This window comes from Saimiri boliviensis, chromosome 8, assembly GCF_048565385.1.
Source record: "Saimiri boliviensis isolate mSaiBol1 chromosome 8, mSaiBol1.pri, whole genome shotgun sequence".
Lineage (NCBI taxonomy): Eukaryota > Metazoa > Chordata > Mammalia > Primates > Cebidae > Saimiri > Saimiri boliviensis.
Window position 1 is genome coordinate 531,479 of NC_133456.1, and position 15,475 is coordinate 546,953.

The 15,475-nt window shown below is 43.6% G+C and overlaps 1 protein-coding gene across 6 annotated transcripts in view; it reads right to left on the minus strand.

The window, feature by feature from the left end:
* Positions 1 to 15,475, minus strand: part of CLDND1 (claudin domain containing 1) — a 69,591-nt gene that overhangs the window by 45,032 nt on the left and 9,084 nt on the right. For 4 of the 6 annotated variants that reach the window (XR_012518690.1, XR_012518691.1, XR_012518689.1 and 1 more), the window contains exon 6: positions 14,900 to 14,994. Coding sequence is in view for 2 of the 6 variants with exons in the window: in XM_074403533.1 (XP_074259634.1) it covers positions 14,912 to 14,994 (83 nt within the window). In the remaining 4 variants the exon portion in view is untranslated. Of the gene's footprint in view, positions 1 to 10,144; positions 14,995 to 15,475 lie in introns of those variants that run through there. The other 2 variants (XM_074403533.1, XM_074403532.1) reach the window with 2 other exon arrangements.

The following is a 15,475-nucleotide window of genomic DNA, read 5'->3' on the forward strand; positions in this document are numbered from 1 at the left end:
GCGGCAGCCAATCAGAGAGCGCCGACGGCCGCCCTCGGCACCATCACGGCGTGGGACCCTGACTCGGCAGCCAATCAGAGAGCGCCGACGGCCGCCCTCGGCACCATCACGGCGTGGGACCTTGACGCGGCAGCCAATCAGAGAGCGCCGACGGCCGCCCTCGGCACCATCACGGCGTGGGACCCTGACGCGGAAGCCAATCAGAGAGCGCCGACGGCCGCCCTCGGCACCATCACGGCGTGGGAGCCTGACGCGGCAGCCAATCAGAGAGCGCCGACGGCCGCCCTCGGCACCATCACGGCGTGGGACCTTGACGCGGCAGCCAATCAGAGAGCGCCGACGGCCGCCCTCGGCACCATCACGGCGTGGGACCCTGACGCGGAAGCCAATCAGAGAGCGCCGACGGCCGTCCACGGCACCATCACGGCGTGGGACCCTGACGCGGCAGCCAATCAGAGAGCGCCGACGGCCGCCCTCGGCACCATCACGGCCTGGGACCCTGACGCGGCAGCCAATCAGAGAGCGCCGACGGCCGCCCACGGCACCATCACGGCGTGGGACCCTGACGCGGCAGCCAATCAGAGAGCGCAGACGGCCGCCCACGGCACCATCACGGCGTGGGACCCTGACGCGGCAGCCAATCAGAGAGCGCCGACGGCCGCCCTCGGCACCATCACGGCGTGGGACCCTGACGCGGCAGCCAATCAGAGAGCGCCGACGGCCGCCCTCGGCACCATCACGGCCTGGGACCCTGACTCGGCAGCCAATCAGAGAGCGCCGACGGCCGCCCTCGGCACCATCACGGCGTGGGACCCTGACGCGGAAGCCAATCAGAGAGCGCCGACGGCCGCCCACGGCACCATCATGGCGTGGGACCCTGACGCGGCAGCCAATCAGAGAGCGCCGACGGCCACCCACGGCACCATCACGCGTGGACCCTGACGCGGCAGCCAATCAGAGAGCGCCGACGGCCGCCCACGGCACCATCACGCGTGGACCCTGACGCGGCAGCCAATCAGAGAGCGCCGACGGCCGCCCTCGGCACCATCACGGTGGGACCCTGATGCGGCAGCCAATCAGAGAGCGCCGACGGCCGCCCACGGCACCATCACGCGTGGACCCTGACGCGGCAGCCAATCAGAGAGCACCGACGGCCGCCCACGGCCCCATCACGGCATGGACCCTGACGTGGCAGCCAATCAGAGAGCGCCGGCCGCACAGCGCGCGTTCCCCGTGCCGAGGGGCGGGGCGAAGGGAGCAGGTTCAGGTGAAGGCTGTAGCCTGAGGGCGCCTCACCCGTGCGGTGGGATGCCTTTCCGGGGTGGGGCTTTAGAAGGGCGTCTTCGCCCCCTCAGCCATCCCTTTGTCCTCCCAGGAATGTTACGGCCATCCACCTCTCTCTAGGAGGGACAGCAGGCAACGTAGGGGTGGGCAGTGGCCCCAAGAAAAAGGAGCGAAGTGAGGGACGTCCCAAGCATTGCTGCTGACGTTGGGGACCAAGCTTGGGCCTGGGAGGAGGACAGTGAACCAATCCGAGCTGAAAAGCCCCTTGGTCTTCGAAACTGCTGAGTAAAAGCCCAAAGTGGCCGGGCGCGGTGGCTCAAGCCTGTAATCCCAGCACTTTGGGAGGCCGAGGCGGGTGGATCACGAGGTCAAGAGATCGAGACCATCCTGGTAAACATGGTGAAACCCCGTCTCTACTAAAAATACAAAAAATTAGCTGGGCATGGTGGCGCGTGCCTATAATCCCAGCTACTCAGGAGGCTGAGGCAGGAGAATTGCCTGAACCCAGGAGGCGGAGGTTGCGGTGAGCCGAGATCGCGCCATTGCACTCCAGCCTGGGTAACAAGAGTGGAAACTCCGTCTCAAAAAAAAAAAAGAAAGAAAGAAATATGGTAGAACAATAATATAATTCATCTTAAGCAACTATATTTTACTAACTATGGTTATTAACCAACCCTTTTTATTAACTATAAACTTGCTATTTTATTGGATTTTAATTATCTTCATCTCTGCATTATAATTTTATGTTTTGTTTATGTTGATTAATCAATTTCGATCCCAGGGAGCAGAGAGAACAGCAACTAGTTAGTCCTGTTTAAAGTGTTAATGAGAAAGGCAGCTCCCTTTTCATAAAGAAAAGAAAGCCAAATACTAATGTGGGAAAGAAAGCAAGTATTACCAAATTACTATGATAACTTTGGAGAAATGAGTCATATACAGATATGATATGAAATATACAGGTCTATTTTGTTTGACACTCCCTTTAGAAGATAAGGATAAAATAATACATATGAAATAAAGGAAAACTGAGATAAAAACCACAAAATTTCTACTGGGAGAATAAATTAATGGGGATTTTTAAAACATGACTTTATGTAGAGATATGTATCTATGTGGGACTAGTTCTTCATAAAACCAGAGAATTAACATGAGAAAAGTAAACAACAGCCTTTGGCTACGATGCCCTGATGGGCATGTTAGGGCAATCTAACCTGAATGCAGGCATCAGAGCTTACTGATATATCATTTAAGACAAGCGGTCAGGGGTGGGGAGTTTGCAATCAATCTGAATATAAACTATATGAGTTACTCTAGGTTACCAAAGTGGGAATAACAGCGCAGGGAAAATTGATTTACTCATGCCTGGAAGGCAAATATGAATAGACTAACTCGATGTGTAGGTCAAGCAATGTAATATGAGGGGTACCTAAATATTTCTAATCAAACTATGTCTCCAACTTTATAGCAAGTACATATTCCACTATTAGAATACTAAATTGAAGCAAACATAATGAATGGATTTTATCTTTCCTGACAAATGAGTAAGAGAACAATTGATTGGACTCAGAAATGAAATGTGTTATGCTTCCATATTTTTAAAAAATTATTTCTTCGGGGGCCGGGCGCGGTGGCTCAAGCCTGTAATCCCAGCACTTTGGGAGGCCGAGGCGGGTGGATCACGAGGTCGAGAGATCGAGACCATCCTGGTCAACATGGTGAAACCCCGTCTGTACTAAAAATACAAAAAATTAGCTGGGCATGGTGGCGTGTGCCTGTAATCCCAGATACTCAGGAGGCTGAGGCAGGAGAATTGCCTGAACCCAGGAGGCGGAGGTTGCGGTGAGCCGAGATCACGCCATTGCACTCCAGCCTGGGTAACAAGAGTGAAACTCCGCCTCAAAAAAAAAAAAAAAGAAAAAAGAAAAATTATTTCTTCATATGTTTGTTGGCCTCATGTATGTCTTCGTTTGTAAAGTATCTGTTCATATCCTTTGCCCACTGTTGAATGGGCTTGTTTGGTTTTTTTCTTGTAAATCTGTTTTACTTCTTTGTAAATTCTGGATATCAGCCCTTTGTCAGATGGGTAGATTGCAAAAAATTTTTTCCCATTCTGTTGGTTGCTGATTCACTCTACTGACTGTTTCTTTTGCCGTGCAGAAGCTGTGGAGTTTGATTAGGTCCCATTTGTCTATTTTGGCTTTTGTTGCCAATGCTTTTGGCGTTTTGGTCATGAAGTCCTTGCCTACGCCTATGTCCTGAATGGCTTTGCCTAGATTTTCTTCTAGGGTTTGTATGGTGTTAGGTCTTATGTTTAAATCTTTAATCCATCTGGAGTTAATTTTAGTGTAAGGTGTCAGGAAATACCCATCAATGATAGACTGGACAGGGAAAATGTGGCACACATACACCATGGAATACTATGCAGCCATCAAAAACGATGAGTTCGTGTCCTTTGTACGGATATGGATGAACCTGGAAACCATCATTCTCAGCAAACTGACACAAGAGCAGAAAATCAAACACCGCATGTTCCCACTCATAGGCGGGTGTTGAACAATGAGAACACATGGACGCAGGGAGGGAAGCACCACACACTGGGGTCTGTTGGGGGGAAATAGGGAAGGGACAGCGGGGGGTGGGGAGGTGGGGAGAGATAACATGGGGAGAAATGCCAGATATAGGTGATGGGGAGGAAGGCAGCAAATCACACTGCCACGTGTGTACCTATGCAACAATCTTGCATGTTCTTCACATGTACCCCAAAACCTAAAATGCAATAAAATAAAAATAAATAAATAAATAATAAAAAAAATTTTAAAAATTATTTCTTTTTAAAATAAATGTGGTGGCACATGTTTTACATTGTCAGGCGAGGGGTGCAGTCTGTGTCTCAGGGTCTACTAAATGCATAGCACCAGCTGAAATGCTCAAAAACTATATTAAGAAAGAAAGGCAAACAGGTAAGAAGCATGAAAGACAAGAAGTAAAAAATTAAAATTAAAGTCTTGAAAGCCCCAAGTGTCAAAATGGCAAAAACTCTAAGACGTGTAATTCATTGTCTCAGTAGCACAAATCAACTAATCTATATTGCTTGCTCTTCAACAGGAAACAGCCCAGATGAATGAGACACATATCAAAGAAGCCATTAATTATCAGAGACCAAGACCAGATAATGTCCCAGACTGAGATTCCTGGATGGCTGGGGGCATCTGGGTTCACAAGAAGAGGCAGTTCTAAAAGTAGGTGGGAGGAGGACCCTCATACAAGTTCTATTCTTAGTTTTATGTTGGCTGAACTAGAAGTGTGACTCTCCAAAAGCCCTATTACCTGAGCACTGCCAGTCTCACACTGTCACACACACACACACACACACACACACACACACACACACAATGCAAGACTGAAATGTATCATGATGAGAATTCTTGCAGAGGTGGAGGCAATGGGCACCAGAGATGAAATCTGGTATAATTTCCTCAGCAGTCTGAGGGCTGTTCTCCTTTGCTGCTGCTCTTCCTTGCCTCCTCCTCATCCCCTCCGGTGAAGCATGTCTTCTTTCATCCTAGCAAAGTATGTATTGCGTTAGTTCCTCTTAGCATGGTGTATTAGTCCATTTTCACACTGCAGATAAAGACATACTTGAGACTGGGCAATTTACAAAAGAAAGAGGTTTAAGGGACTTACAATACCACGTGGCTGGGGAGGCTTCGCAATCACGGCAGAAGGCTAAAGGCACTTCTTAGGTGGCGATGGCATCAGCAAGAAAGAGAGTTTGTGCAGGGAAGCTCCCATTTTTAAAACTATCAGAGCTCGTGAGACTCATCCACTATCAAGAGAAGAGTGCAGGAAAGACCCACCTCCATAATTCAGTTACCTCCCACCAGGTTCCTTTCATGACACGTGGGAATTGTGGGAGTTACAATTCAAGATGAGATTTGGGTGGGGACACGGCCAAACCATATCACATGGGGAATGATATACACAGGGCTACATACACAGAAAAAATAATTACATAGGCACAATCCCTGCTTCTTAGAAATATATCTAATGGAGGCTATTATAAAAGAAAATAAAATGCTATAGGATATTTACAGTACATTTAATATAACTGACTAATAGTATACCTAATAGAACGGTATCCTCCACAATACTTCCCTTCTCAATTTTTTCTTCTATTTAACTTCATATTTACATTATCCTTTTTAAAGGGAAATTACTATTTTTGAGATGGAAAAATTTATTACTCTCCTCCTGAGAAAATATACACCAAGAAAGTAACTTATTTGTTTAAAGACTGATAGAAAACAATGAAGCTCAAAATGTAATAATTATGAGTATGTCATAATGTACTTTTGACATGTGAGTGTATCAAATGTACTATGTACTTTTACATTTAAAAAATGCATATTATGGATAACCAGACAAACAGTTCATAGAAAACAAAATGTCAGTGACATAACCTAAATATATTTATTCATCCATCGTTCAATAAACACTGAGCATTTTTTAAATACACCACGCATGATGAGTAAAGTCAAAGTCAGACAAGATTTCTGCTCTCATGGGTCTTACAGAAGTCCTGGGAAGAAGATGTTAAACTAAAATCATTACAATTTTATAAGTGTTTACGATTTACGTGCAATTTCTCCTATCATCTCAATTTAATGTTATCAGAAGCTTCACATTCCAAATTAAGACACCAGACTCCTGTGTGGGATTTTCAGAGAGTGGTCTAAAAACCTATCTTGTGACCTTTGACTCATTAACACCCTCGAGTATCTATGAGTCTTGGAAATTAATCAGAATTTGGAGAATTCAGGCACAGACATTCTCTAGAAAGAATGGGCTTTCCTCTAGTCAGACCCATTGCAGTGAGGAAGCTTGGTCCCACTCATTCTACTTACCCAGTTGAAAGGGTCTTTACTCAGAGAATTTGACACATGTCCCCTGGAATTTGGGAAAGCTATAGAAGAATATATGACTCCCCTTTGAGGAGTCCAAAGGTGAAAGGGCTTGATTAGACAGGTCTGAAATAGTGAAACCCCAAGTTGAGTTGAGAGAGTCCTGAATTCCCACTGTCCAGATACCCATTAATCCTTCATGACTCTTGTGGGTTAAAAGTCTTCCTAACAGAAGGAGCTGACCTGGGCCCTAATAAAAGAGAAATTTTTCTTTTAAAAAAGTATTTAGAGACAAGATCTCACTCTGTCACCCAGGCTAGAGATCATAGTTCACTGTAACCTCAAATTTTGGGCTGAAGTGATCCTCCTACCTTAGCCTCCCCAGTAGCAGGGGCAACAGACATCTGCCACCATGCCTATTTTTAAAAGTTTTTTGTAGAGATGAAGTCTTGCCATGTTGCTCAGGCTGGTCTTAATCTCCTGGCCTCAAGTGATCCTCCCAAAGTGCTGTGATTACAAGTGTGAGCCACTGTGCCCAGCCCCAAAGAGAATTCCTCAGTGTGGTCCCAACAGAGGGAAACCAGCCTACCAGGAATGGGATTGAGGGGCAGCCAGCTGAAGGACAGATGTTGATTTTACATGTTAACGAAGCTGCAGTCTGAAGAGCTGCAGAGGGAAAGTCTCTGAGAAACTCACAGAATGGCTCTAAACAAAGAAAGCGCCGGCATTACACATGGGTCGCCCAGGCTCCAGGTTCACATGACGACAGTACCAGCCACAGTGAAAATACTTTGTCCTAATCTACTCTGCCGCTGGTTTAACCATAGAGAGATTCAGAAACAGTCACTCTATATGTAAGAGGAAGAGACTGAGGACAGACAGAAGAGGCTGAGAAACCTCTTCCCTCACGATGGGCCTCCGAACTACAGGCAAGCCAAAGCTAAGAAGAGAAGAGCTTTAACATTGAATAGTGAACTGAATTGAACTGGAGTGAAATTATTAGACTGACTTTTTTAGCGCCTTTCTACTTCAAAAGGGATTACTTCATTCATTTTTTTTGGTAATTTTTTGCAGAGACAAAGGCCAGGCTGGTCTTAAACTCCTGGCCTCTAGCCAGCCTCTCGTTTCAGCCTCCCGAAGAGCGGGAATTACAGGCATAAACCACCATGACTGGCTAATTAATAATTAATGACTAAAAAACCTACCTTAGATTTTATAAAGGTATAGAAAAAGTGGATCTACAGAGTTGCAAAGGAGTATTAGCAAGTGGAATCACTCTCATATGCGGACCTAACTGTCTACTGCAGTCAATAATCTACCACATTCAAGAATTTCACAATGCAGTGAAATGTAAGAAAACTAACCCAAATTAGGTAATTAGGAAAACCTGACTGAAGAAGTAAATATTAAGTTTTAATCTGAAAAATAAGTAAGAGTTACCTGGAAAAAAGGAGTGGGATGCAGGAGCATAAAGGTCAGAAAAAGTTATTTAGAAAAAGCTATTTAGAAAAAGGGAGAAAAACCCTTTAGAAAGTCTATGGTAGGAAACAGCATTGTTGCAGATACTGTGGCTGCATAGCAAATGACCCCAAAACACAGTAGCGAAAAACCACCATTCATTTTATTTCTCCCAGTTCTACAGGTTGATTGGGCTCAGCTAGCCAGTTTTTTATTAGAGTCTCACAAGGATGTCATTAGATAATAGCTGGGGCTGAAGTCATCTGAAGGCTCGTTAAGGCTGGACATCCAGGATGGCTCCTGCGCATGGCTGGAAATGATGTTGGCGGTCAGCTGGGACCTTTGCTTGGGATTTCAGCTGGAACATATACGCAGGACCTCTCCATGTGGCCTGGGCTTCACAGCATGGTAGCTGGGTTTGGAGAGGGAGTGCTCTGAATGTTCCAAGAGAATCAGTTTAAAGACACATGATCTTTATGACATCACGAGAAGAGTGTCATTTCAGGCACAATCTATTGGTCAAAACCATCACAAGCCAGCCTAGATTCAAGGGGATGGGAATCTCAATGCAAGGTTCATCAAATAATTTTAAGGCCATGTTTTTAAACTACCATCGGCATGGCCTATGGAAAACTATGCCCACTGGAAAAACTAAAATGTCAGTGTGTCTGAAGTATAGAAATTGCCAATAAGTTTGTAAGGCCATTTAAATACCTTGGACGCTATCCTCAGAGTCATGGGATGAAATTAAAAGACTGTTGAGAAATGAGTAATTATCATGGATAATGTAGAATTCATGGAGCCAAGAATCTGCCTAATTTCCTTTGGAAAGAAATAAATTCTTGCTTGTTAAGAATCTACTTTTAATCAAGACAAGCACCAAGGTATTAGTCAAGATAGATTGCATAATATTGGGCAGATTTCAGGGTAACCAGGCTAAATTGCAAATGTATGGTAAAGTTTCCTCTTGAAAAGTTACCTTTTGATGAATGTGCATTTGAAATAAGAGTCATCTTCATTTTGAGATTTGTTAAAGTATTCATGTTCCCCTCCATTCATCTGTTAAACTTGTAATTGACAGTGCTCTGGTTTCACTGTAGAATTTACTTCATAGTTTAAACACAGATGAGGATACATTTATTTCATCAAACTTCTCCAACAGTGATCAGCTTTGAATTATCTTTTAACCAAGTCAACAAAAACTGTAAACATTTTCTAGTATAAGCACTTTATATGAAGTGAACAAAAATCACAAAAGCCTATGTGATTGGGTAAAATTGTGGATGTGATATCACAATTGACAAACCACCAAACTCTCATCTTCCGGCTCCAGGACAAGAGGTGGGAGATGTGTAAATCTCAAAATTACCTTGAAGGACCCATTACATAGCCTATTCTCTCCAAAGTGTTGAAGTTGAGCGCTTGTCTATCAATTCTAATTCTTCTCTAGCTAATCTAGTTTCACGTATATATTTTACAATGTAGCTTTTTAATAATTTCAAGGATTATAACTCAGAAGCCACTCTCATTTATTGAGGAATTATTCTTGGCAAGGCAATGTGGGAGATGTTGGAGAGATACAAAGATTAAATAGGCAATAAGTTCTAGAAGGAAGGATGATATTATGCACAACAATCACTGTTACACAAAATCGAAAGTGGCAAAAGCAGCAAGAAGGAGGATACTCAAAATGCTACAGGGATTCAGAAGGGCAAGACATTTGACATGAGTCTTCAGTTATTTCATTTGGTAAATAAGTGATCATGATTTTTGAAACTGGAAGTGCAGTGAAGTGGTATGGATCAAGATCTGAGTTATGTGGAGAACAGCCTTCCATAAATAAAGGCACTATGAGATGAATCACGGATATAAGAAAGTCCAAATTGGGTATACATAACAATGACTGTGACTAAAGCATAAGGAGAGGAAAAGGAGAAAATTATTCAAAGATAGAGCTATACAATGTTACAGCTTTGATGTTAGATAAAATCTAGACTTTATTTTGTAAGCAGCAGAGAGTCATTGAAGGTTTTGGGGTAAAAGGCTGATGGGATCACATCTATGCTTTAGCAAATTAGGCTGGCAAGATGTGTACAATGGGTTTCAGGTGAGCTAGTTATTGGCAAGGAGACCAGCAGAGAGACTACCATCATCATCCAGGCGGAAACCTAAACTAAGGTGCCTAGACAGGAGAGTTTCAGTGAGATAGGCGTTACTGGAATAGAATCAACAAACCTTGATAACTAATTGAATCTAGAAGGCCAGGGAACAGGAGGAGTCAAAGATGATGTCAACATTAAAAGTCTAGTTGATGGGAAAACATGTCAAACAAATGAGAATTGGTGCAGTTTCGAGAAGAAAGATGAGTGTAAATTTAAACATACCACATTTTAGGTATCATGAAAATATTCAATGGAGCGGTCTTGAAGACACTTAGGAATCTGCGCTTGGAGTTTAGGAGAGAAGGCAGGACTGGGGATTTGAAATCATCTGAAGATTAATTACAGTTACCATTTATTGAAAGCTTAAAATGTACCAGAATCCATGTTAAGCACTTTACATATATGACCTTATAAACCTCACAGTGAACATGAAAAATGGGCATTCTTATCCTACTGAGACCTAAAGAATGACAGAACTTGCCCAAAGTTTCTCAACCAGTAAAAAGAATTGGGATTGCAAACAGATCTGTTTAAATTCAGAGTAGTTCTATGGATGTTAAAGTCATGAATTAATGACAGAGTAGTTCTACTTGTTCACCTAAGTAGCATCTAGCGCATAGGGAGGAGTCCACGCCTAATCTTCTATGAGGAAGAGGGAGACGCCACAGCACTCTCCACTCAAAGTCTCAAGGCCTTTCCCTCTCTTTCCTTCCCCCGGGTATCTTATTTCAAATGATTGGGGGCTGGGGAGTTTTAGCGGAGGGGCAAGGCCTGGGGTGAACAGTTATGATGATAAATTGGGTACTTGCTGCCTCTAAGTTAGTCCTGGAGGGTTGTATTAGGGTTTTCTAAAGGGATGAAACTAACAGGATAGATGTATATATAAAGGGAAGTTGATTAAGGAGTATTGACTCACGTGATCAGCAGGTGAGGTCCCACAATAAGCCACCTGCTAGCTGATGAGCAAGGAAGGCAGTCCAAGTCCCGAAACCTCAAAAGTAGGGAAGCCAGAAGTGCAGCCTTCAGTCGGAGGTCAAAGGTCCACGAGTCCCAGAGCTGGAGAACTTGGAGTCCAATGTTTGGGGGCAGGAAGCACCCAACACAGGAGAAAGATGGAGGCCAGAAGACTCAGTCTCGTCTTTCCACGTTAGTCCGCCTGCTTTTTATTCTGGTCATGCTAGCAGCTGATTAGACGGTGCCCACCCAGACTGAGGGTGGGTCTGCCTTTCCCAGTCCACTGACTGACTGACTGAAATGTGAATCTCCTTTGGCGACACCCTCATAGACACACCCAGGAACAATACTTTGCGTCCTCCAACCCAATCAAGTTGGCACTTTATATTAACCATCAGAGTGTGTTTTAGCTTCAAGTGCTTGAATTCTCTTTAGAATTTTTTAGATAATGTCTTATCTTTCATATCTTTGAATCCTCCTTTGAATCCATGGTAACAAGTGCCCCTTGGCATCTCGTTAAGTGCTTGTGAATAATATCCACCATTAGTCAGCAGTGGAACCATGGTGTGGGTCCCTGAAATCGACTTCCACCCTCAGAACTTAAAAACAGCTGTCCAAATCTAATTGGATTGCATGCGGTAGAGCCTGATTTCAGGAGCCTGCAAACAAACCACAGGAATCCAAGTTCTTCCAGTTCCCTCAATGGACCTGAGTCCAGTTTTAAATAACATAGAGATAGTGCTATGGTTTGAAAGTTTGCCCTTTCCAAAACACATGTCAAAATTTGCCATTTTAACACTGTTAGGATGTGGGACCTCTGAGAGGTGATTAGGCCACGAGGGCTCCACCGTCATGGATTGATGAATGCGGCCTGGCCCACTCCTGCCCTCTTTCACTCTCTCTTTGCCCTTCTCTTCTTCTGCCATGTGAAGGACAGTTTTCCTGCCCTCTGAAGCATGCAGCACGCAAAGCAGTGTCTTGGAATCAGAATTGCCAAATCTGCTGGTACCTTGGACTTTCCAGCCTCCAGAACCATAAAAAATAAATTTCTATTCTTTATAAATTACCCACTATCAAGTATTCTGTTATAGAATCAAAAATGGACTAACAGAAAGGTTTTTGATACATTTATCTTGATTTACCAACTGATAGGACAATCATTAAAAGGCCAAAAGTTCCACAGCAGTACCAGCCTACTTGAGAACAAGAATTAAAATGTGTTTTAAAAGCAAAAATTCTTCCACTTTGAGATGCTTGGGTGGCTAAAAAGCCCCAGTAATGAAGCTCTCTGTTTTGAAACAAATCTGAACTGGAAACAGAAGACTCTTCCCCAATAATGTAGCACCAGCCCCGGTTCTAACCCCCACGGGAGTGTAGCCTTGTGGTTAGTCCCAACAGCCAGAGGCCTGCATGCCCTGGAGCTTTACCACACAGACCAGGCAAAGGCTGCCTCCTTCCCATGCACAGCATTAATCGCCAAATAATACCATACACTTTTTGAGCTCTTACGTTTCAGGAGATGTTCTAACCACTTACACGTATACCTTCTTATTTAACCATCACAAAAACCTACTGAGGCAGGTAATATCCCATTTTACAGATAATGCTATTATATGTTCATCCTCAGAATTTCTAGCTTGGGTAGAATTTAATCACCCATGCATGCCTCTTTCCTTCCTAGTTTTAACCAACAGTATGAACACAATGAACCGATAACCAGACAAGGATCAAAATATTCACTTTCTTTATAGAGGCCTAATGACCTCAAATTACAGGGTCCCTGAAAGTACTAGATTAGAGAAAATAATTTGGAATTGAAGCGAAAACAAACAAGGCTTCCTATTACATCCTGCCAAATCTGAACCTGAGTACCAGGAGGGCACTGGATCTGCGTGGCAGACTCTTCATACATACCTCCAGCCATCAGAGGTATGATGGATTGGGAGCTGTCACAAAGAGCCAGTCAATGGAAGAGAGTGTGGAAAGCACAGAAGAGAAATGGCTTTTAGAAGGCAGACTACAGACACTGAGCCAGGTCTGATTACGCCACAGCCCACTATCTCTTTCACAATCTGCCTAGGAGAGAGAGAATCCTGTTTCTTGCTTTTAAACATAGCTTTCAAATATAGCTGCCCACTGGAATCACTTGGAAAGGTTTTAAAAACTGCAGTGACCTGACCATAGCCCAGGCCAACTAAATCGGATTCTCTGGAATGAAAGCTTTTTTTTTTTTTTTTTGAGACGGAGTTTCGCTCTTGTTACCCAGGCTGGAGTGCAATGGCGCAATCTCGGCTCACCGCAACCTCCGCCTCCTGGGTTCAGGCAATTCTCCTGCCTCAGCCTCCCGAGTAGCTGGGATTACAGGCACGCACCACCACGCCCGGCTGATTTTTTTGTATTTTTAGTAGAGACGGGGTTTCACCATGTTGACCGGGATGGTCTCGATCTCTTGACCTTGTGATCCACCCGCCTTGGCCTCCCAAAGTGCTGGGATTACAGGCGTGAGCCACCGCGCCCGGCCCATGGAAGCATTTTTTTAAGTTCTCCAGGAAATTCAAATGTGCAGCTTAGGTTAAGAGCCACCACTTGACAGGCTTGGCAACCCCAATCCCTCAAAATGCAACCAGTCATAACTAGCAGTTTCTGAGTGACTACTTTATGCTAAGCAATTTACATAATCCCCATCACAACTCTAAGAGACATATGATAATCGCAGCACTTCACAGATGAGAAAAGGCGTGTATAGAAAGGCTAAGAGACAAGACACAGACCTGGGATTACAAAGTTAGTATTCTGTCTCCCAAGCTAAATATTTAACCACCATATACCACGCTGCTCCTTGTGGATGCCGATTCCAGCAATCTCTCCAACCCTGATAATACATTCTTTTATGTAGAGAAGCAAATAAGGCTCGGAGATACTACAAGAGTTGACTCCAATATTCCCTTCTAAAAGAGAGCATAAACTCCTTCCATGGACGTTAAGCAGGAAGAAAAAAGAATTCCAACAACTAACTTTTGTAGAGACTTGGAAAAATGTGTGGCAGTGTGTTAAAAGATCAATAGAGATGCTTAGAATTATAAAGCAGTTGAAGGCATACACATAATTTTTATAGAATCAACTTTGCAGTCCTGAACAACCATCCTTGATACCTTAAGATTAAGAAAACTGGACAGCACAGTCCATGAAGTAAGGCTAAGGATTGTGAAGGAAGGTGTCATGGGAAATTATAGGAGCAGGAGAACCAAAGATGCTTGTGAACATACCATGACAATACGAGCTAAGGGGCAAAAGTATGAACAAAAGGCTCGAAGACTGGGAGGGGCTGAAACGCTGCAGGACAGAGAAGGTAAAGTTCACATCCTGAGACGGTAACACTGGACATTATTTAGTAACTCAGGTATTTTAAAAGGTGTAGCAACAGAAAGAACATTCTCTCAGTTCACATTTCTAAACCTTTGCAAATACGCAAAGTAATATAAATTGGATCTTGCTTTTATAAAACTTTGCTGAAAGTATGTAAACGTTTATATGTCAAATAATGTCTATTTGCATACATGTAATGCTAGTAATAGAAATTCTGGCACTGAAGAGAATGTAATGTTTCTACGGCAACTTCTGTAGGGGAAATAATAATTGTTACTCTTTTACAATTGAGGATTTTCACATCCTGAATTTGCAAGATGATGGCATATATCTGTAATTTGATCCCAGCGAAAAATGTCTTACTAAGATGGGAGTATAAAAACACCTGATGAGCAACAGAAAAATAATTTAGATGTGTTTCCTTGTTTATTCCTCGCTTTTCAAGGTATGAATCATTATTCCCTTCGAGAAGAGTGCGAAAAGAGGACAAAAGACTCCACCCATCTATGCCAGGACACGGCTGCATCAAGCTTGTGAAATAACAATTTGCATCATCAGAGCTGCACCCATTAACTGCTCTTTTAGCTGCTAGAGAATTTCAGAAAGTTTTGCAATCAGGCAGGTGCAGTGGCTCATGCCTGTAATTCCCAGCACTTTGGGAGGCCAAGGTGGGTGGGTCACTTGAGGTCAGGAGTTCGAGATCAACCTGGTCAACATGGTAAAATCCCATCTCTACTAAAAATACAAAAACTAGCTGCGCACGGTAGCACATACCTGTAATCCCAGCTACTCCGTAGGCTCAGGTAGAATTGCTTGAAACCAGGAGGTGGAGGGTGCAATGAGCAGAGACTGGGCCACTGCACTCCAGCCTGGGTGACAGGGCAAGACGCCATTTCAAAAAAAAAAAAAAAGAAAAAGAAAAAGAAAGTTTTGCAATCAGCAAAATTATGTTAACAGGTTGTTTTCATTTTTAGTAAAAGTTTATATAAAGGCTAAGCATTAAAATGCCCTGATTATATATTTTACAGTCAATTGAACATGACAGGATCTATAGGTTTTAACCAAGCTAGTCTGCAATTTGGTGATGTTTCTGGAATGGAAAAACAAACCAAATTGATGTTTTGTGGTCATCTCATTCTTCTCAATCATATGACTAAAGGAGTTCACCTAGGAGTGACTGTCAACCCCATCCTCTCCCTTAATGAACATATGCATATATGCACACACACACACACACACACACACACACACACCCCACTACAGCAGGTGAAATTTTAACACATTGCCATTAGATTATGAATTTGAAACTCTAGTGTAATATGATGCAGACAATAGGCATTCTTAGTGTTA